Here is a 24,314-nt window from a genome sequence, read left to right as displayed (position 1 = left end):
GTTGCAAACCTGAGCGCGATGTGAACTGTCTCTATGTTAAGTATATTTATGGACAAGTTCAATGTTCATCTCCCTAAACCCTCATTCTCTCTCTTCCATAAAAAAGCCATGAAACCACTCCCAGTCTCCCACCAAACAATCACCATTCACCATTGACCAAGGCTCTAATTGTGAGAGGGAGAAAAAAATGATACGGTCATCAGTTACGTCAGCAAGCTTCTCAGACGAAAAGTTACGATTCTTATTGTAGGTAGGCTACTGCTCATCAGTTTTACCACTGCGGTGAGCTTGGAAGTAGAGGGAGGGTAGGAGCCTCGAGAGGGGGAGGACTCAGGAGAGAGAGAAAGATGGCGAAGCGCACAGATCGATGGTGGGAGGCGGGCTGGATTACGTTGGTGGTAGCGTGGTGGTGGTTGTGTGCAGCGTCTTGTTGCTGGGCGGGGCCATCGGCCGATCTTATTACGTCACTGCCAGGACAGCCCAACGTTTCCTTCGTCCAGTATGCAGGCTATATCACCATTGACGCCTCTGCTGGCCGCAGCTTTTTCTACTATTTTGTGGAGGCCACCGACCCTTCTTCCCAGCCGCTCACCCTTTGGCTCAATGGAGGTATGCCACGTTACTGCCTGTACTCTACGCAATGTCTGGGCAGGCTATTTTCGTGCTTTGCCTGTTGTGTTAAAATAGTAAAGGCTAGACAGGTTGGAAAGTCTTATGGTGAATTACCTCAAGCAACGAATGAAATGGCCGGCTTATATAAATGGCCAGATATAAGCTGGCCTCTCAACTCATCACTCGTTTTTATTATTTTGGAGTGAAATAGTAGACACTTATCATTTTCACTGAAGCCCTCAAAACGAATTTTAGAATTATGTTAATGCTATTAACTAGTTGCCCTTGTTTGCAACGATTGACATGTAGAGATTTTAAAGTAAGTGATTGAGTCAAAAGTTTATTCATGATTCACATTCTACACATTCATGAACATATCATGTTATGGTGAACCATTTATATGTCACACCGGTAACATACCATAGTATTAGAGTTACATTTTTGTACTTCAAAAGGGTTTAGTTGGACATGACAATTTACTACGTTTTCCATATCTTAGCACTTTTGATCTTTATGTTAAGGATTGAACTGCTTCACTTCAAATTTGGGAGATTGGTTTGGTTGGATGGGCAAGACCTCAAAAAATTATAAAGATCTCCACATCTTAGTGCTTGTAAAGTCAATTGAAGAGGTGGAGCTCAATAACACCCTTTTTGTAGCTCATAGTGGACATATGTAGTAAGACCAAATCAATGAAGGAGCTAGATGTAATATGCTATGAACTCCGACACACGGCCCCAAACACCAATCACTTGAATTCCAACACACGGATCCAAATCAAGTATTGAGAGCTCTACTTGCTCCTCTCTGCCGCTTGTGTGCCTCTTTGTGGCTGAAGCATGTTGCGGCACCTATCAATGAACTAGGAGGTTGGAACTTTTGCAGCCATGTGCAGCGGAAGGGTTTAAGGATTTAGCTTAGATCTAGTACTTCACACAAACACAAGGTTACTTTACTTTACTTGAGAGAACTAAACTGAACACAATGAGAGAGAGAGAGAGAGAGAGAGAGAGAGAGAGAGAGAGAGAGAGAGAGAGAGAGAGAGAGAGAGAGAGAGATGATACCTCATGTCGGGCCCCAACCACCCTCAAGATCCCCCGGGCCCCTTACTCTGTTGCCAGAGCAAGTACTTGCTTTAGATTACTTGCACACATGCTGATACAATGGTTAAATGCTGAATATTGCATGCTGATGCAAAAAGGCTAGGGCTGATCTTATGCTGAGGCTGAATTTGATGCCAAATGCGAGGGTAGGGTGTGATGCTGCAGGCTGAAAACGTTGGTGTTGAAGGTACTGACGATGATAAAGGTGTTGGCGATGGAAATGTTGGTGGGTGCTTGTGCTGCGGGTACTTGTACTGCGGGTATGAGATATCAAAAGCCAAGTGACTCCTCTATAGGTCTTTTAGCCATTTGCCCTACCTACTTTTAATAAATGTCATGTCAAAGTTACTTATTAATAAATCTGCACGTCCTTCAAGAGGCTCACAAAGTGCCAGGCTGGATCCCAAGCTAACTATTAGGTGCAGCGGAATGAATGTTTGAATTTTGCTCAAGATGAGTGCTCCGAACTGTGCTCAAGGTTCCTTTTGTTCTTATGGAAGGGAGAGCCTTCCGTTCTTAATGAGAGAGTGCAATGATTACAAACAAAGTGAATGGAAACTGTGCGTGCAAGTGTATGAGACTGAGAGATAGAGAGAGAAGAGAGATACGACACCAGAGACGTTGTAAAACCCTCCTCCAAAGGCCCCACTCTCGTCGGCAAGAATGGTCTACTTGTGATTGCACAAACTGGTATAAACTGAATGCATGTGACTGATGCAAGTTTAGGCTAGATTGATGACGACGATGGTGATGGCGAGACTGATCTAAGGGCTGAAATCTGCTACTCTTTATCTGCTGTCCAAAAATGCTAATGGGCTGAAATCTGCTGCGGCTGAAAACTGATGTTCTTTAGGGCTGAAATTGATGGTCTTTTAGGGTTGAAACTGCTGGTCTTCATTGCTGAAACAGCAGGTCTTCATTGCTGAATTTGCAGGTCTTCATTGCTGAAAATCGCCATTGCTAAATGCTGCAAATCTGGAAACGCTAGGCTTGGGAAAAACGCTAGGGATGTTGATCTGCTTGCGGTGGAGATCTGCTGAAAAACGCCAAGTACTGAGAGGGCTGGGCGATGAGGAATCAAAAACGCTAGGCTTGTGTGAAGCTAGGCGATGAGGATGGAAAACGCTAGCCTGGGGGTCTTCTACTTGGGGGGGGGGAATCCACCAAGGGGTTCTTGCTTGAGAAGTTGCCCGTTGAGCGGTGGAGCTCTTGTTGCCTGTTCTGCCAATTAGTGCTAGTTTAGGTTTGCTTATATACAAACTTACTCAATTGGCCCTACCTATTTTCCAACAAAAGTCACTTAAAAATAATAATTGAAAAATGTCAAAAATAGGGAAAATAGGCTAAATGCACTGGAAAATTCCCCTGAAGGATTCTGATGCGAATGCTTATGATCATGCTGTGTGCAACCAGAGGATATGCATCTACTCTAAGTGACTGGTCATGCACGGTATGCGAACAGACTCACAAAAGTGCCAAAACACTTCTAAATCTAGACTGACTGGATTGACTGAACCCTTGTCGTGCTGTAGCTTGTCCACGGACACATAGGGTTGGATGTGTCACGTGACATCCCCTCCTTTTCAAAGTGAGGTACTGGTACCTAACTGTATGGCGTCGAGGGAGATCGCCAATAGCATCCGGAAACCTAGAAGGGACTCTTTGCCGGCCCACTCTGATGTGTGGGTCGTGCGGTACTTGAACTTCATAAAGGTCTGCAACGCTTGCTTCTTTGGGCCGCGTCGAAAGCGACAGTCTTTTGTGGCTCCTTCGATGCTTCAACTTCGTCGAGTGTCATGCTTCGTTCTTCTTCAAGAATCTCCATGGTTGAAAATTCCTGAAACCATTTCCAACACAAAACCATGAACTTATTTATTCCAGGTAAAGTGAGTGGAAAAAATCTTGTCTTCCTCAAAGACTGTGCATGCAATGAGATGAACAAAGAGACGGAGTGCCAAACCGTTCACCACACACACGCAAACAATGAGATCGAATCTTTCTCTTCTGATCTAAAGCAATCAACTGTGGCAATTCATAATGGAAATGCCCATGCTTGGTGCTCATACTTTCATGTGCTCTTTCTACAACTGTGTCGTGCCAAGGAAGAGACATGGAATGTGACGTCCTTGAATGTATACTTTTCAGCTTTTCATGAACAATCCGCATACATTCGTGCTCATTCATGAGTGAAACGTGCTCAACGTACAATATGTCATGCCTAGTAAAAGGGATCACATAAAGATGCTGACTAAAATACAGGAAATGATCACGAATGAAACACTCGAACAATGCGTGCGTATCAATCATACGAACACATAATACTTCCTGTAAGGGTTCTTTGGACCTAGGTTGGAGAGCCAAGATCGGTTCTTCTTGAGGGGGTTCTTTGGACCTAGGCTCGAGAGCCAAGATCGGGTCTTCGTGTTTGATTGAATTTGCAATGAGGTTAGCTTTACTAGAGAAAGTATCAACTAACACATCATCCTTCTTGTGAACAATCACATCTTCTTTATGCAACTCATCATGCTTGTGAGAAATCACGTCTTGATCATGCAAATCATCATGCATGTCAGTGTCATCCAAATCATCATGCTCATCATTATCAGTCAAATTGTGTGTGTCATGCTCTGGAGAAGAAGAGACTGAGAGAGTCTCTTTTCCCTAATCTCTTGTATTTGTGCCTGCACTTGAGAAAAGAGTCGCAACGACTCTTGCATGTGTCGGTCGCTCTGTTCTTGTCTTGCTTTGGCTGCCTTTCTTTCTGCTTTTCTTTCTGTGTGTTTGCGATCCATTTCTGCCATTCTTTGTACTCTTCTTGCTTCGTGTTCTAACTTCCTGTCCATAAACATCTGCTCCAACTTCTCCATAGGAGTTAGTGCAATCCTTGGCATAGATGGGGAAGGGGGAGGGTCGGAAAAACCTCCTGGTGGGGAAAATTCTTCTTCGCCTCTCTCATGCTCATCACCTCCAAGCGAAGTATCCATTCCGCTTTGAGTGATGACCATCCACTGAAGTCGTGGGTTCTTGTGGTCTTGGGTTCTTAAGTTCACGAGGAACTTGGGTTCTTGGGGTTCTTGAGTTCTTGAGGGGCTTGAGGTTCTTGAGGTTCTTGTGGTTTTCTTTCGCTTGCAATCTGTGCTAGAGAAGGATCTTCTCTTCACCCGAGTTCTGCTATTTTCTGCGGGCGCACCCCTTGGAGGCCTTGCGCTCACACCAAGGTTGCTTTTTCCCACCTCACTTCGATTGGCCGGCCGCTAAGTGCACGGTCTGCTCTCAATGAGTGAAAAGAGGCACAAGGGGAGGCTGGACAAACCCTTCTTTCCTGGGATTCTTGTCACTCTCCAAAAACACGATTAGGAATCGACACGCCCAAGAGAACTTGGGTTCGTGCGACCGCAACAAGCAAAAAAAAATTCTTGTGATTCTTGTGGTTCTTTCCTTGAGTTATACAGAACACTGCCGAAGCTCTGATACCAATGTAAGGTGTAGCAGAATGAATGTTTGAACTTTGCTGAAGAAGAGTGCTCCGAACTGTGCTCAAGGTTCCTTTTGTTCTTATGGAAGGGAGAGCCTTTCGTTCTTAATGAGAGTGTAATGATTACAAACAAAGTGAATGGACACTGTGCGTGCAAGTGTATGAGACCCTCTACTCTAAGTGATTGGTCTGCGAACAGACTCACAAAAGTGCCAGAACACTACTAAATCTAGACTGACTGGATTGACTGAACCTTTGTCGTGCTGTAGCTTGTCCACGGACACATAGGGTTGGATGTGTCACGTGACACCAACTAAGATTGACATTGATCTGTAGCAGTAGCTTGTCCACGTGGTTCTAGTGTAATGCGCCTGTGACATTTGCGTGTGTAGTCTATGCCACACCGGCTATTAGCCACTTGCTGGATCCATTTTGCACACGGCATGACACAAGCCATACTCACACAAAGAGAAGCATAGAGAGAGGACATAAGACTTACCTCCAAGCCGTAGAGCTAATACGGGCTGACCCCAAAGTGTGGGAGCTTGCAGCTGACGAGCTAACCTCTACCACAAGGGTTGGTGTCCCATACCACCAAAGCCCACACCAAAGCGAGGGTGTGGGTAGAGCTACCAAGGTCCTAGAGTCCCAAGTGTGGTGATCACACTAGACGAGAACTCAATTCTACCTATAGGACTTCTTAACCTCCTTTCTTAACCTCCCTTGAACTAAGGGTGCCTTCACATGCATGGTCGGTTCACGCTGGTTGGACATATTGTAGGTGTCCATCCTGATGTCTGGGACGTAAGACTTCCCCCCTTACTTGTGATTATTGTCTTTATCAATGTCCTCAGTGATGAAACCGGGGAAACAACTCTTCAATGAGCATATTGGTTCCGAAGTAGCGTTTGACACAAAGCAATGCTTCCACTTGATCAAATACTTGGGGTACGAAGCGTTTCGAGAAAGGTTGACCCTTTGGTCCAGAAACATGTCGGGATTAAGTAGAATATTACGAGTGGTATCCTCCAAACTCGGGACTTCCTTCAGAAGAATAACTTGTTCATCCTATCCGAACCGCTCCTTCAAGAGGCTATGGGGAACACGAGATGGACAATAGTATTGGAGGGTAGATCTAGTTTGTAAAAGACATCATTAATCTTCTTAATAATTTGGAATGGCTTATAATTTTGTGAAGATAATTTCGAGTATTGACCAGTATGGATCGTTTCAGAATCCTTTGGTACCTGAAGGTGGATCTTGTCTCAAAATAATGATGTGGCAGCTCGGGACAAAAGCTAATGACGTGGTGGACAGCAGTAGGATTTCCCCAGATTGCGTTGACAAGTAGATGTGGCAGCAGTATGGAACCTCCGCGTTTTGCGCTGACATGCCATGTGGCAGGCTTTACGGATTTTCGCGATCCATGTTGGTTGCTTTTTGGCCTAGTGCTTTTGAGTTTGCAGCTTTTCATGTACTTGCTTTTGATTTTGAGGCCAAGGACCTATAAATAAGAACCCAAGGTCCCTCTTTCCTTCAGTTAGCGTCTAACTTTTGCTCAAGCATTAATATAAAAAGAAATATCGAAAGGGGCGCCAGATTTTGGGGCCAATACCTCTGGGCATGGAACTACGGCGGGCTGTGTCGACTCTATTATTTTAAAAGTGTGATAAAGCTATGAAGTATTTTAAGTGATTCTCTCGTGTGCCGTGCCCAATTTCTGAATTGGGGTACCCAAGTTTGTAGCAGTGGTATCAGAGCTTCAGGTGTGTGCTTTTCTCAAAGCATATCGGTCCTACCAAATAGCAGATAGAGCACTTTGGCGCTTCCATAGTTTATTGGAAATTCTGCAGAGTGCGAGTACTGACATTGTATTGAGTTCAAGCAATATAAAGAAATACTGAAAGGGGCACCGAGGTTTGGGGCCAGTGCTCTCTTGGGGTGGAACTCTGCCACTCCGTGTCTCATGCATCTTTTTTAGCTGAGTTGTTATTTGAAGTGCTTAAAGTTGTTCAGTCTGTTCTTTTCTGTTGGCACGTGATGCCCGTCCCGTGACAGTGGTATCAGAGCTTTAGGCGTGTGCTTTTTTGAAAGCATACCAATCCCACCAAAGAGCAGAGCACTTTGGCGCTTCCAAAGTTTACGCGAAATTTTATCAAAGAATCTTCGTGTCCCTCCCTCAAACTTATTAGCTGCTCCCACTCTTACTTCATCGCGCATCAGGCGCTCTCCCGTCTCCATCGCTTTGTCTTACAGGGCATAAGCCATAATGAACCCCAAATTACACATGGATTCAAGCGGCGAATCCCGCAAGAATCAGACGAATCCACCCAACAATTCCGGATCGGGTGACAGTATGGAAAATTCAAATGGACAATTGGAACAAGAGTACGGACCTCCACGGCCTACGGAGTATGCACTCCAAGATTAGAAGGGCAACATCTTATTTGAAAGGAAATGCACGAACATGGTGGTTCAGTCTTCTGTTATGAAAAGAAGAGTGGCTAAAATTAAAGAGACTTTTTATTTCCTCGTGGTTCACTCAAGAGTACAAACGTGAATACTATCGATGATGATGACGAGAACGACGACGAGGTACTGAGGGGTTCTGTGGGGAACTGCGGGTACTGATGGGTATTGAAAGTCCTTATGTTGAACTGCGGGTACTTATGAGTACATAGGAGCCAAGCCAAAACACAAGGTGTACTAGGTGCTGGGGTAGTGTGTCGAAGACGACGAGGCTATGGCTGATGCCGAAAGGACTAGCGATGTCGATGGCTACGATCTGCGAGCATGACGAGGCTAGGGCTTATGCTGTCACGTGACACATCCAACCCTATGTATCCGTGGACAAGCTACAACATGATCAGGGTTCAGTTCAGTCAAGTCAGTCTAGATTAGCATTGATCCGGCACTTTTGTGAGTCTATTCGTAGACCGTGCATGCCCAGTCACTTAGTATAGATGCATCTCTTCTGGTTGCACACAACATGATCATAAGCATTCCCATCAGAATCCATCAGAATCAGTCAAGGGAATTTTCCAGTGATTTTAGCCTATTTTCCTTATTTTTTACATTTTTCACTTATTAATTTAAATGACTTTCCAACAAAAGTAGGTAGGGCAATTTGGGTAAGAAAATATATAAGAAAACCAAGGTTAGCCCTAAACAGCGGATGAACAAGGAGAAGAGCAGGCTTCGGCGACAGGTTCCCCCCTCTCTCAGCAAGACTCGCCAAGATCCCCTTGGCGTTTCCCTCACCCAAGACCTAGCGTTTTGCATCATCGCTAGCAGCCCACCCTTGCCTTGGCGTTTTCAGCAATTGCTTGACCGCAGCCCCCCCTTGCACCTAGCGTTTTTATGATCGCGAGAAGGCCAGGATCCCTGGCGTTTTTCAGCATCAGATCGCAGCAGGTAAACCTGCGTTTTCAGCCATAAAACACTGCAGGCATCAGCGTTTTTGTCAAGAAAATTCAGCCTCCAAAACGCAGCCAAACCTGCGTTTTTCAGCCGCCCAAAACAGTTTCAAAATTCAGCAATCATCCACAACAGATTTTCAGTAGATAGCGTTTTTGGACAGCAGTTAGATCCATCCCCATTGCAGCCCTATTGTCGTCATCGCCGTCCCGGTCGTCGTCGTCAACATAGCCTAGATTTGCATCAGCCTCATGCATCAACATTGTACCACTTTGTGCAATCAATAGTAGACCACTCTCGCCGATGAGAGTGGGGCCTTCGGAGGAGGGTTTTACGTCTCTGGTGTCGTATCTCTCTTCTCTCTATCTCTCAGTCTCATACACTTGCACGCACAATGTCCACTCACTTTGTCGTGATCATAGCACTTTCCATTAAGAACGGAAGGCTCTCCCTTCCATAAGAACTAAAAGGAACCTTGAGAAAATATGGATCACTCATCTTGAGAAAGACCAACGTTCATTCCGCTGCACCTAACATTGGTATCTGTCACAAAGTGATGACGTGGCGGACAGCAGAAACCCTAATTTCTGCCAGAAACCCTAAAATTCCTGCAAACCCTAATTTTTGCCAAAAACCCTAAATTCCGGAAATCGCGGAGGCAGATTATTAAAAAAAAAAAAAAGGATGCACGACCCAAGCTTACTCCTGAGGAGAGAGCTCGCTTCATCAGAGAGGGGAAGTGCTTTGGATGCGGGGAACATGGACATATTTTCGCAAAGTGCCCTGATAAGGCACAGAAAGAACAGAATGATAAAAACGACGACAGGTCTGAGAGTTCGAGAGCAGCTGAGGAATGTGGCAGAAAAGGCATATGGAAAAGCAGAACTGGTACCACATGGCCTGGGACCTGCACCGAATCAAATGAATGAAAGTACAAACTTTGCCGCTTTTTTTTTGGGGCAAAGTGAAGGATCAGGAAGCTCTTTTGAAGGAGCCAAGGCCAACTTCTTTTCACTTGGAATTGGCGGCTTGATTTGGAACTACGCCCGACAGACTGACGCCACAGGCGGAGGTAGTTCGACTGGCACCTGGATGGGATGTTGCCATTACACTGAGCGTTGGCAAACTTTGTTTGCAATGACAGGGGTGTTCAGGGCACGTGAGTGACGTTCTACTCGGGATCCCTTGGTACCACAAGAACTATGCCGTGGTTGACTACCGGGCCGAGAGAGCGACTTTGATAAATGAAGGGCTTAGAGATTGTACTTGATGAACTTCAGTTTTCTTACTCATTCTTTTGGGAGAACTGAACGATGGATAAAGGTTGAATATGTTTTGACCTGAAGAAAAGAACGCCAAGATTTTTTTTCTCCACGCTCATGCCGATTGCTTTTGAGAGGGCCTGAAGATCATACCATTGATCTGATATCTGGAAGCACGCCACCGAATCGGCCACCTTATCGTGTGAGCCGAGTACAGAATGAAAAGATTATGAACTCAGTGAAAGACCTCTTGGAAAAGGGTCTTGTCCAGCCTAGTACTTCACCGTATTGCTCTCCAGTGTTGTTGGTTTTGAAGAAAGACGGATCTTGGAGAATGTGCATCGATTATAGCACTCTCAACGAAATCACCATCAAGAACAGATTTCCGATTCCTAGGATCGATGATATACTCGACAGGTTACAGGGATCCTCGTGCTTTAGCAGGATTGACTTGAAGAGTGGATATCATCAGATCAGGATAGCACCAGGAGATGTCTACAAGACAGCTTTTCGGACGACTTTTGGGTTATTTGAGTTTTTGGTGATGCCTTTTGGCTTAACCAATGCTCCTGCGACATTTAACCGGATGATGGATAGGATTTTTCGAGAGTACAGGCTATTTGTTGGCACTTTCTTTGACGACATCATTGTTTTCTCGAAGAATGAGGCAGAACACAGAGATCATCTGCTTCAAGTCTTTCAGGCATTACGAGATCACACATTAGTGATTAATGCTAACAAAAGTGAATTTTTCCTACCAGAGATACACTTTTTCGGACACATTGTGTCAACAGCAGGAGTGCAAATGAACCCGGCCAAGATAGAGACTATCCGTGATTGGCCCGATTTGAGGAATGTCCATGAAGTTAGAAGCTTCTTGGGACTGTGTTCGTACTACAGGCGGTTCATACGAAAGTTTGCAGAGGTTGCTTTCCCTTTGCATACCTTAACACAGAAAGGAGTACCTTTTTCGTGGGGACCCACAGAGGTGACTGCCTTTCAGACGTTGAAAGAGAAATTGACTACGGGACCTATTTTGACTTTGCCGGACTTGCAGAAGTCATTTGAAGTATTTTGTGATGCTTGTGGTCGTAGTCTGGGTGCGGTCTTGATGCAAGAAGGCCATGTCATAGCTTATGAGAGCCGTTTGTTCTCTAGGCCGGAGATGACAGCACAGATCTATGGGAAAGAGCTTTTGGCGGTTATCCACGCTCTTACTCAGTGGCGGCATTACCTACTCGGAGCGGATTTTACTGTCTTTACAGACCATCAGAGTTTGCGCTACTTCTTGTCACAGAAGCAGCTTTCGGAAAACGAGATGCGGTGGGTGAACATCTTGTCACAGTTCCACTTCCAGATTGTCCATGTGCAGGGACAGAAGAATGTGGTGGCAGATGCTTTGTCTTGAAAACCGTTGGTTCTGGCTATTTCCGCGATACATCATAGGAGCTTCGAGGATATGGTCGATCAGTGTGCCACAGATACAGATTTTGCAGATATTTTCACACGGATACGGGATGGGGAGACAGTAGCTGGATACTCCTTTCAGGAAGGCTACTTGATGAAAAAGACTATGTTGTGCGTTACACAGCCGTTGAGGGAAAAGGTTATGACTGATTGCCACTGTCCACCTTTTACGGGTCACCGCGGCATTGCTACCACCATGAAAGGGGTAGAGAGAGATTTCTTTTGGCGGAGACTGAAGAAGGATGTGGAAGAGTTTGTGCGTAGTTGCTTGGTATGCCAGAAGGTCAAGTTTGACAGGCATAAGGCACAGGGATTGTTACAGCCTTTACCCATACCCACCCGCCCCTGGGAAAATATTGAAATGGATTTCATTTTTTTTGATCTCCCGAGAATACAGAATGATCACGATGATTTTCCGATTACATGGCACGCCTGAGACGATTGTCTCCGACAAAGACCCCAGATTTATGAGTTTGTTTTGGAAGGCAATTTGGGAGAACATTGGCACGCGGTTGCAGTTCTCGTCATCGTTCCACTTGCAGACTGACGGGCAATTTGAGATTGCCAATTCAGTGATTTTAGATTTATTGAAGTCTTGTATCTCGGATCAGAAGACTCAATGGGAAAAGAACTTACCTTTGGTGGAATTTGCCTACAATAACACGATACACTCTTCGACGGGGAAGACGCCATGTGAGATTGTTGAAACTGCTGCGAACTGTAACAGACTTGGACACTCCAAGTCAAGAATCAACCGCGACAGCACTAAATAACCACTTCAAAACAATTCACAGATCACAATAGATTTTGCACTGGCCCGGCGGAGTTCCGTGCCTAGAGATATTGGCCCCAAAGACTGGCGCCCCTTTCGGTATTTCTTTTTATATTAATCAATCATCAAAGTACAAGAGAGCGGTTAGGGTTTCACTCTCAGACTCTGCGTCCAGATGCTCTTGGAAGTGAGGCCCTCACCACTAATTTAAAGGTTACAAGGGATGCCCAAAAGCAGAGTCCCAAAAGCTTTTAAAATCAAAAGCATCAGTTCTCTCTCTCTCTTAGAGAGTCTTTTCTCTTTTTTCTTTTTTTGAAATCCGATCCCCGAAATTTTTTTTTTCCGCGGCACCTATGGCTTCAGGCAATGATCAGTCGACTCCCTCTGCATCTGGAGATGCGGGCTGGGATCACAACGAAGATTCAGACAGAGAGTATGGCCCGCCTCGGCCTACTCAGGCGGAGCAAAGAGAGATGGAGCGTCGTCAATTGATTGGCGATGCAACAAAGATGATGCTCAATTTTGCCAAGGACCCGAAGATGGCAAAATATATGAACCAGACCTCTTTGGAAGAGGTACAGATGGAGTGGCAGAGAACCACAACACCACTCCCGAAACCCGCTCTCAAGAAACCTTCTGCCTCCAAGAAATATACGGAGAAGGAACTGGAGAACGTGGTTGATGCACGGATTGCTCAGCTTTTCGACGTGCAACAGAAAGGCAAAAAGCAGAACAAAGGTACTGACTTCCCGGGATATTTGGGTCGTCAGTCGACGGTCGACAAAGCAAAGAAACGGAAGAAGCGTGTTCGATTTGAAGGAGTACCCAGTTCTTCTTCTTCTTCTTCTGACAGTTCTTCTAGCTCCTCGGATTAGGGCGAAGAAGACAGAAAAAAGCAAAAAGCCAAGCAAGACACAAAGCTTCGGAACGGGCAAGAAAAAGGCAAAGAAGGCTACATCTCGCCCAGAGACTGACAGTTCTACTGAGGACTCGTCTACAGACAGCTCAGATTCCGATGACGGAAAGTTTTATGCGAAGAAGAACAATTTTTACAAAGCCAACCAGTATGACTTTCTCGAAGATAAAAGCAAGAAAGTCCGAGAGTTTAAGGAAGGTGGCCACTCGATCAAGTTTGATACTTTTCAGGATACTCAGATGCTTCGAAGGCTTTGTCTTTTATACAGCAATTTGACATCGCTTTCGCGGGAGGACGCTATTCAGAGCACTCCAAGATTCGGAGAGCTGCCTCTTACTTTAAGGGGAATGCTCGTACTTGGTGGTCCACGCTTCTATTAAGCAAGACTGTGCCAGTTACATGGCTGAAATTCAAGAGGCTTTTTATTTCTTCTTGGTTGACTCAAGAGTTTGAGCGAGATATACGAGCTGCTTGGAACCATCTCCGGATGACCAAGAGCGATACAGTGAATTCTTATTGTGAAAGATTCTGGAGCTCTTTTCTACCCGCCTCTTCATTCAAGAAGATCTCGTTCAGAGAACAGATTGAGCGGTTTACCTTGCGTCTACCTACAGAGATCCGAGATCACTGCTTGGAACAGAAGTCAGCTTCTATTCAGGAGTTGATGAGTCATGCGAAGCGGGGCTTTGCCATTCACTCTGGTAGTCTAACCTACCCCACAGATGAGGCCATGACACAACGAGCCGAACAGACTTCTGGGAATGAAAGTAGAATGAAAAGAGCAACCCAAAGAGAAAAAAAAAGAATGCACGACCCAAGTTTACTCCTGAGGAGAGAGCTCGCTTCATCAGAGAGGGGAAGTGCTTTGGATGCGGGGAACATGGACATATCTCCGCAGAGTGCCCTGATAAGGCACAGAAAGAACAGAATGATAAAGACGACGACAGGTCTAAGAGTTCGAGAGCAGCTGAGGAATGTGGCAGAAAAGGCAGATAGAAAAGCAGAACTGGTACCACATGGCGTGGGACCTGCACCGAATCTAATGAATGAAAGTACAAACTTTGCCGCTTTCGGGGCAAAGTGAATAATCAGGAAGCTCTTTTGAAGGAGCCAAGGCCAACTTCTTTTCACTTGGAATTGGCGGCTCGATTTGGAACTACGCCCGACAGACTGACGCCACAAGCGGAGGTAGTTCGACTGGCACCCGGATGGGATGTTGCCATTACACCGAGCATTGGCAAACTTCGTTTGCAATGACAGGGGTGTTCAGGGCACGTGAGTGACGTTCTACTCAGGATCCCTTGGTACCACAAGAACTACGCCGTGGTTGACTACTGGGCCGAGAAAGCGACTTTGATAAATGAAGGGTTTAGAGATTGTACTTGATGAACTTCAGTTTTTCTTACTCATTCTTTTGGGAGACCTGAACGATGGATAAAAGTTGAATATGTTTTGACCTGAAGAAAAGAACGCCAAGATTTTTTTTCTCCACGCTCATGCCGATTGCTTTTGAGAGGACCTGAAGATCATACCATTGATCTGATATGTGGAAGCACGCCACCGAATCGACCACCTTATCGTGTGAGCCGAGTACAGAATGAAAAGATTATGAACTCAGTGAAAGACCTCTTGGAAAAGGGTCTTGTCCAGCCTAGTACTTCACCGTATTGCTCTCCAGTGTTGTTGGTTTTGAAGAAAGACGGATCTTGGGGAATGTGCATCGATTATAGCACTCTCAACGAAATCACCATCAAGAACAGATTTCCGATTCCTAGGATCGATGATATACTCGACAGGTTACAGGGATCCTCGTGCTTTAGGAGGATTGACTTGAAGAGTGGATATCATCAGATCAGGATAGCACCAGGAGATGTCTACAAGACAGCTTTTCGGACGACTTTTGGGTTATTTGAGTTTTTGGTGATGCCTTTTGGCTTAACCAATGCTCCTGCGACATTTAACCGGATGATGGACAGGATTTTTCGAGAGTACAAACTATTTGTTGGCACTTTCTTTGACGACATCATTGTTTTCTCCAAGAATGAGGCAGAACACAGAGATCATCTGCTTCAAGTCTTTCAGGCATTACGAGATCACACGTTAGTGATTAATGCAAAGAAAAGTGAATTTTTCCTACTAGAGATACACTTTTTGGGACACATTGTGTCAGCAAGAGGAGTGCGAATGGACCCGGCCAAGATAGAGACTATCCGTGATTGGCCCGATTTGAGGAATGTCCATGAAGTTAGAAGCTTCTTGGGACTATGTTCGTACTACAGGCGGTTCATACGAAAGTTTGCAGAGGTTGCTTCCCCTTTGCATACCTTGACACAGAAAGGAGTACCTTTTTCGTGGGGACCCACAGAGGTGACTGCCTTTCGGACATTGAAAGAGAAATTGACTACGAGACCTATTTTGACTTTGCCGGAATTGCAGAAGTCATTTGAAGTATATTGTGATGCTTGTGGTCGTAGTCTGGGTGCGGTCTTGCTGCAAGAAGGCCATGTCATAGCTTACGAGAGCCGTTTGTTCTCTAGGCCGGAGATGACAGCACAGATCTATGGGAAAGAGCTTTTGGCGGTTATCCATGCTCTTACTCTGTGGCGGCATTACCTACTCGGAGCGGATTTTACTGTCTTTACAAACCATCAGAGTTTGCGCTACTTCTTGTCACAGAAGCAGCTTTCGGAAAAGCAGATGCGGTGGGTGAACATCTTGTCACAGTTCCACTTCCAGATTGTCCATGTGCAGGGACAGAAGAATGTGGTGGCAGATGCTTTGTCTCGGAAACCGTTGGTTCTGGCTATTTCCGCGATACATCATAGGAGCTTCGAGGATATGGTCGATCAGTGTGCCACAGATACAGATTTTGCAGATATTTTCACACGGATACGGGATGGGGAGATAGTAGCTGGACATTTTTTTTTTTTTAATAATCCGCCTCCGCGATTTTCGGAATTTAGGGTTTTTGGCAAAAATTAGGGTTTGCAGGAATTTTAGGGTTTCTGGCAGAAATTAGGGTTTTTGCTGTCCGCCACGTCATCACTTTGTGACAGTATCAGAGCTTTGACAGTGTTCTGTATCACTCAAGGAACGAACCACAAGAATCACAAGAATTTTTTTGCTTGTTGTGGTCGCACGAACCCAAGTTCGCTTGGGCGTGTCAGTTCCTAATCGTGTTTTTTGAAGAGTAACAGGAATCTCAAGATAGAAGGGCTTGTCCAGCCTCCCCTTGTGTCTCTTTTCACTCATTGAGAGCGGACCGTGTACTTAGCGGCTGGCCAATCGACGTGAGGTGGGAAAAAGCAACCTTGGTGTGAGCGCAAGGCCGCCAAGGGGTGCGCCCGCAGAAAGGAGTAGAACTCGGGTGAAGAGAAGATCCTTCTCAAATACGGTTTGCAAGCGAAAAAAAACCTCAAGAACATGACGACCTTTAAGAACCTCAAAAACCTCAAGACTCTCAAGAACCCAAGAACCCAAGACCCTCAAGAACCCAAGTTCCTCGTGAACTTAAGAACCAAAGATCCTAGTGCATGGTCCTCACCCAAAGCGGAATGGATACTTCGCATACAGGTGACGAGCATGAGAGAGGCGACGAAGAGTTCTCCCCACCAAGAGATTTTTCCGACCCTCCCCCTTCGCCATCTACACCACGAGTTGGACCAACTTCTATGGAGGCGATGGTCAAGTCGATGTTAGACATGATGGCACAACAACAAGAAACAAATCGAGTTGCGTTGGCACAACTAGCAAGCAAAGCAGAACAACAGGAAGCTAAGGACTGCGAGCGCGACGAAAGACACAAAGAATTGCCGCACAACAAGAAGCAAATCGCATTGCTAAGGACCGCGAGCCGATGAAACAAACGAAAGAATTGCCGCACAACAAGAAGCAAATCGCATTGCTTTAGAACGCGAGTGCAACGAACGAAAAGAACAAAGAAAGGAGGAAGCGGCAGCACGGAGCGCAGCTTTGGAGATCGAGCGAGAGGCTCAAAGAGAACTATGCACTCAAGAGTTGATTCGACAAGTACTTGCCGCGAAGTCCGAAACAATCAAAGATCGTGGGAGTTCCTCAAGTGGCGTAAGCCATGATGCGGATTCCAACCATCCAGTCACAGAGAAGTTGACTTTCAGTAAGTATGGTGGTAAGATGGATGCTATAGTTATTCATTCTTGGTTGCATCAATTTAATGCTTATTTTGTGACAACTAAGAAGACAGGAAATAACAAGGTTTTGACGGCAGCTATGTACCTTGCCGGTGATGCCATCAATTGGTACCATGCATGGCAAGAGGCACAGCTAGCCGTGCACCTAGAGGAAGCCGACGAACTCACGTCCCTTTCCTTCAATTTGGGCTGATTTCCAAGACAAGCTCAAGGCGCGGTTTTATGCCACCTCAGTACCTCGCACGATTGAAGGACGATTGACGCGCTCTCAAGCAAAATGGTATGCCGGTTATGTCTTTTTCTAGTCGTGTTTTGCAGCTAGGTACCCAATTACGCAAGTCGGATGATGAACGCAAAGAGGCATTCCTTTATGGATTGGACGAGTATATCAAGTACGATGTCGAGGTGCTCGATCCAATCGATCTCAACAAAGCGGTAGCGATTGCTCTCGCACAGGAGATGAAGCACAACAAGGGAAAGCCTAAGGAGAACAAGACGTCCACAAGTACCTCGCAGACTTCTCAGAACCCTCAGAACGGTAACTCTTCTAACCAATCTTCCAACAGTCTCTCAGAAAAGAATTCTTCCAATGAATCTAAGGGTAAGGCTAACACAATTGCTAAACCTAAGCTTACTCCATATGAAAAGGTAGCACAAGGAATTGTAGGAGGATACATCATGTCGGCAGAACAAAGCACTTATTCTAAGGAAGGTCGTTGTTTTCATTGTCACATTAAGGGTCACATAAAAAGAATATGTCCTAAGCTTGAATCGAATGAATCTAAAGAATCCACACAATCCACTTCCTCTGTCAATGCAATTAATGATAACACGAGTGTGCCCCAAGTTTCTCATGACCCTCCCATTGATGATTCTCTCATTAAATGTTATGGTCATATGATAGGGCAACGTTTTGTCATATTGTTTGACCCAGGTAGTATGCATGATGTGATCAGTCCCTCTCTTGTTGAGAGAGCCCGCTTAGAAGTTAGTTAGAGATCTCCTATCGAGGTCTCTGGCTTTGTTCCCGGTATAAACGCTCTCATCACGGAGGAGTGCCTTGATGTGTTGTTTGCAATTCAAAAAGATGCCTTCATTAGAAGATTTGTTGTCTCTCCTCTCTCAGGGTGTGATATGATTTTGGGCATTCGATGGTTTCGTGATGCTAACCCTCTCATTGATTGGGAGGCTGACACTTTCACTCTCCCTGCCAAAACTGATTCTCCCATTGTCATTGATGGAGAGGACATTGTTCATTCTCCATCTCTCATTGCTAATATGCAAGACAAGATTGAACGGATTCATGCGAAGGAGACTCTCTTAAGTCTCTTTTTCTCCAAAGTATGACACACAGGATTTGCATGATTGTGAGCAACATGATGATTTGATTGACAATGATCAGCATGATGATTTGGATAATAAAGACAAGCATGATGATTTACATGATCAAGATGTGATCTGTCGAGCATGATGATTTGCATGATCAAGATGTGATTTCTCACAAGCATGATGAGTTGCATGAAGAAGATGTGATTGTTCACAGATGATGTGTTAGTTGATGCTTTTTCTAGCGAAGCTAATCTCGTTGCAGATTCGCTCAATTACGAAGGATTGATCTTGGCTCTCGAGCCTAGGTCCAAAGAACCCTCACAGGAAGTATTATGTGTTCGCATGATTAGTACGCACGCATTGTTCGAGTGTTTCATTCGTGATCGTTTCTTGTATTTTAGTCAGCATCTTTATGTGATCCCTTTTCTTAGGCATGACAGATTGTATATTGAGCACGTTTCTCTCATGGATGAGCACGAATGTATGCGGATTTCTCATGAAAAGCTGAAAAGTATGTATGTAAGGAAGTCACAGTCCATGTCTCTTTCTTAGCATGACACATTCGTAGAACGAGCACATGAAAGTATGAGCACCAAGCATGGGCATTTCCGTTGTGAATTGCCACAGTTGATTGCTCTAGATCATAAGAGAAAGATTCGATCTCATTGTTTGCGTGTATGTGGTGAACCGTTTGGTATTTCGTCTATTAGTTCATTTACATTGCATGCACAGTCTTTAGAGAAGACAAGATTTTTTCTACTCACTTTACATGGAATGGGTATGTTCATGGTTTTGTGTTGGAAATGGTTTCATGAATTTTCAGCCATGGAGATTCTTGAAGAACGAAGAAGCACGACTCTAGACGAAGTTGAAGCATCGAAGGAGCCACAGAAGACTTTGTGTTGCTTTTGGCGCGGCCCAAAGAAGCAAGCATTGCAGACCTTTATGAAGTTCAAGTACCGCACGACCCACACATCAGGGTGGGCTGGCGAAGAGTCCCTTCCAGGATTCCGGAAGCTGTTGGCGATCTCCCTCGACGCCATACAGTTCGGTACGAGTACCTCACTTTGAAAAGGAGGGGATGTCACGTGACACATCCAACCCTATGTGTCCGTGGACAAGCTACAACATGATCAGGGTTCAGTTTAGTCAAGTCAGTCTAGATTAGAAGTGATCTGGCACTTTTGTGAGTCTATTCGTAGACCGTGCATGCCCAGTCACTTAGTATAGATGCATATGCTCTGGTTGCACACATCATGATCATAAGCATTCCCATCAGAATCCATCAGAATCAGTCAAGGGAATTTTCTAGTGATTTTAGCCTATTTTCCTTATTTTTGACATTTTTCACTTATTAATTTAAGTGACTTTCCAACAAAAGTAGGTAGGGCAATTTGGGTAAGAAAATATATAAGCAAACCAAGGTTAGCCCTAAACAGCGGATGAACAAGGAGAACAGCAGGCTTCGGCGACAGGTTCCCCCCTCTCTCAGCAAGACTCGCCAAGATCCCCTTGGCGTTTTCCCTTACCCAAGACCTAGCATTTTGCATCATCGCCAGCAGCCCACCCTTGCCTTGGCGTTTTCAGCAATTGCTTGACCGCAGCCCCCCCTTGCACCTAGCATTTTTATGATCGCCAGAAGGCCCGGATCCCTGGCGTTTTTCAGCATCAGATCGCAGCAGGTAAACCTGCGTTTTCAGCCATAAAACACTGTAGGCATCAGCGTTTTTGTCAAGAAAATTCAGCCTCCAAAACGCAGCCAAACCTACGTTTTTCAGTCGCTCAAAACAGTTTCAAAATTCAGCAATCATCCACAGCAGATTTTTAGCAGATAGCGTTTTTGGACAGCAGTTAGATCCATCCCCATTTCAGCCCTATTGTCGTCATCACCGTCCCGGTCGTCGTCGTCGACATAGCCTAGATTTGCATCAGCCTCATGCATCAACATTGTACCACTTTGTGCAATCAATAGTAGACCACTCGCCGACGAGAGTGGGGCCTTCGGAGGAGGGTTTTACAACGTCTTTGGTGTCGTATCTCTCTTCTCTATCTCTCAGTCTCATACACTTGCACGCACAGTGTCCACTCACTTTGTTCGTGATCATAGCACTCTCCATTAAGAATGGAAGGCTCTCCCTTCCATAAAAACTAAAAGGAACCTTGAGAAAATATGGATCACTCATCTTGAGAAAGAACAACATTCATTTCGCTGCACCTAACAGATGCTATCGCCGAGGACGACGACGGGCTGAAATCTGCTGGCTGTTCTGGCTGAAAACGTTGATGGAGAGGAGGCTGAAAGCGCTGGTTGTTTTGGCCCTGCAAACACTGAGGCTTTTGGACCTTCTTCTCATGCTACCTCCCAAGCAGCCCCAATTTAGCCCTCATGACCAAGCAAATAATAAGCCAAAAATGACTTATTAAAGGGTCCGTTCACGTACAGTAATGCCTACAAGCTAAAATGCTATATTTTGCAAGAGAGGGTATGCAACTATGATGGGCTTGGACATGCACGTCTTGCTAGAGGCTCACAAAGGTGCCAGGCTAGGTCCTAAGCTACCTAGCCTAAGCTAAGACTCATGCTAGACTGTAGCAAAAGCATGTCCACATAGCGCAAGTGAAGTGTGCACGTGACATCTCCCCTGTTAAAGGTTAGGCACAACTGTCGAACTTCTATTTTTGGATTCTTTATGGACTTCTGATGCTGACTGCTTCTGATGCTTATGGATGCATAACCAATGAAAACTCCTCCGAACGGGTGGATACTGTGGGTGTAGAGACTGTTGTGATGTCAACACTAACCAACCGAGCTACTAGGTAGCCTTACTACTGTTGCAGAATACTAGCCGTCATGTTGACTCTGCCTTGCGAGCACGTACTACCACTCGAATAGTCCTGTCGCGAAAACATTGTAGGAGAGGTTGAAAGGTAAAGGTGCTCGGAGGTATTTTCAAGGGTTTCTTATCGGCGGAAGTGGACGTACGCTACATGCAAATGGAATGTAGAAGGTCCTTTCTCTAACTCATTCCATATCCGCATACAAAGCAAGTAGATCTTGGTACTCAAGATGTCACGTGTGCACTGCACTTGCGCTACGTGGTGTAACAAACGTGGACACCCCAAGTCAAGAATCGATCGCGACACAGCAGAGATTCACTTCAAAACACTTCACAAATTAATAGTCGACCTGGCCTAGTGTAGTTCCGTGCCAAGAGAGATAGGCCCCATAGATTGACGTCCCTTTCGGTATTTCTTTTATATTAATCTTTGGGCAAAACTACTGTGGGGGAGCAGGAGAGAGAGCCCACTTGCTGTCCTGTGCAATGAGAGTGAAGGAGAAGAGGAGATTGGCGTAGAAGAAGCACACGCAGAGAAGAACGTGAGAGAGAGAGAGAACGCTCGTAGATTGGGAAAAGTCACGCTATTTTTTTTTATTTGGGCTTCACATTTGAGTATATGAGTAAGTGACTAGGGGGCCATTCACACTTGGGCCCCCTCACTTATAAGTCTTTTAACTTATAAGTTAGTAAATACAAGGCACTTAGGCCTTTATTCCCTAACAACCTCCCACCTAAAGGCAATGTACCTTGGGAGATCAAAGAATCAACTAACTATGATACATCAGCTGATCATGCACTTACTCATCCAACACCCATCATGTAACGGCAATATGCAAACCGCTCTGCTGGAAGACTCTTGGTCAAAAGATCTGCAGGATTGTCATCTGTGTGCACCTTGACAAGTGTAATGCTCTTGTCATCAAGCACATTCCTGATAAAATGATACTTCACCTCTATGTGCTTTGTCTTGGCATGAAAAACAGGATTCCTTGCAAGCATAATAGCACTCTGACTATCACAGTGTAGCACAGGAACCGGTGACTTAATGCCAAGCTCTTCTACCAAACGCATGAGCCACAAAGCTTCTTTGCATGCCTCAGTGGCAGCCACATACTCAGCCTCAGTGGTAGACAAAGCAACACATTTTTGCAGTTTAGAAATCCAAGAAACTGCACCTCCTGTGAATGTAAACACATATCCAGAGGTAGACTTCCTGCAATCTGGATGTCCAGCAAAATCTGCATCTGTAAAGCCATGCACAGATGTCTCACTCTTCCCAAAACAAATGCACAAGTCTTTAGTGCCTTTCAAGTATCTCAAGATACACTTCACTGCTTCCCAATGCTTTTTGCCAGGATTGCTCATGTACCTGCTTACTACTCCCACCGCAAATGCAATGTCCGGACGTGTAGCAACCATAGCATACATCAAACTGCCAACGGCTGATGCATAAGGAATCTTGGCCATTTCAGCCCGCATATCATCTGTGTTTGGGCAGTCATGTGCAGTCAGTTTTACATATGGAGGCAGCGGAGTACCAAGTGCCTTTCCCCCATCCATATGAAAACGATGTAGCACCTTATTAACATAATCTCGTTGAGATAGATGCAGACGCCTGTTGAGTCTATCTTGAGAGATACGCATGCCCAAAATATGATTAGCATTACCAAGATCCTTCATGTCAAAGCGATTCTTTAAGCTTTGTTGTAGTGCATCCAACTCCGTGACATTGTTACCCGCAATAAGCATGTCATCAACATACAAAATCAGCAATAGAAGAGATCCACCACTTGCCGTTTTGATATACAAACAGTGATCAGAATTACTTCTTTTGTATCCTTGAGACCTCATGAATGTATCAAACTTGTGATACCATGCACGGGGAGACTGTTTCAAACCATACAAGCTCTTCAAGAGTCTACATACTTTCTTCTCTTGCCCCTTTGACACAAAACCTTCTGGCTGCATCATATAGATCATCTCAAGCAAATCGCCATGCAAAAACGCTGTTTTGACATCCATTTGCTTTAACTCCATATCTTCAGAAGCAACCAGGCCTAAAACAAGACGTAATGTGGCAAGCTTTACAACAGGAGAAAAAATCTCATCAAAATCCACACCATGCTTTTGCTTGTACCCTTTAGCAACCAAACGTGCCTTGTACTTAGAAGAAGCATCAGATGTGACCTTGGTTTTGTAAACCCATTTACATGGCAGAGCCTTATGCCCTTTAGGCAAATCAACCAAGTCCCATGTATGGTTTTTCTCCAAAGACTGCATTTCCGAAACCATTGCTTTGAACCATTTCTTACTGTCTTCCCGTTGCATAGCCTCTTTATAACAAGACGGCTCACCACAATCAGTAAGCATGACATAGTCCAAAGACGGTTCATATCTATTGGGGGGCCTTGTCACCCGAGTAGACCTACGCACCCAATGATCCATAATAGGTGGATTTTCAGCCTGTAAACCATCAAAAAAAGCAAGCTGTTCAGCCGGTTGCATCGCAACAACGGGCGGTCTAGGAGCATCAACCTGTTCCCCTACCTGTGGTGCATCAATGGCAACTTGTTGGGGCTGATTTTCAGCAGCTAATGGCTGATTTTCAGCACCATTTTCAGCATGTAAAGGCTGCTGAACATTGGGCCTTCTTGGCTGTCCATATGTAACATCTTCACGAAAAACAACCCGGCGCACTTCCTCGACCTTTGTGGGCTGTTTGTGCATGCAATTCTCATTGAAGATGACATCATTGCTGCGTATGATTTTCTGTAATGCGGGATCCCATAATCTATACCCCATTTCACCATCCTCACCATATCCTAGGAAAATGCATTTATGAGACTTTGGTTCTAGTTTGGTGCGCAGTTCACTCTGGATGTGAACATAGGCCTCACAACCAAACACTCTTAAATGTGCATATGAGGGTGGCTTGCCAGACCACACCTCCTC

At 45.1% G+C, this 24,314-nt stretch overlaps 1 protein-coding gene across 1 annotated transcript in view; it reads left to right on the top strand.

Annotated features, from left to right (window-relative positions):
• The first annotated feature begins 267 nt into the window (after window positions 1–267).
• LOC147459760 (serine carboxypeptidase-like 42) overlaps window positions 268–24,314 on the top strand; it is a 58,557-nt gene continuing 34,510 nt past the window's right edge. Inside the window, exon 1 of the mRNA XM_086510972.1 lies at window positions 268–609. Coding sequence (XP_086367098.1) covers window positions 348–609 — 262 coding nt within the window. The 5' untranslated portion in view covers window positions 268–347. The remainder of the gene's footprint in view (window positions 610–24,314) is intronic.

Source organism: Adiantum capillus-veneris, chromosome 4, assembly GCF_014529385.1.
Source record: "Adiantum capillus-veneris isolate H3 chromosome 4, ASM1452938v2, whole genome shotgun sequence".
Lineage (NCBI taxonomy): Eukaryota > Viridiplantae > Streptophyta > Polypodiopsida > Polypodiales > Pteridaceae > Adiantum > Adiantum capillus-veneris.
Note: the sequence above shows the minus strand (reverse complement) of the source record. Positions and strands in the feature narration are given on the sequence as shown.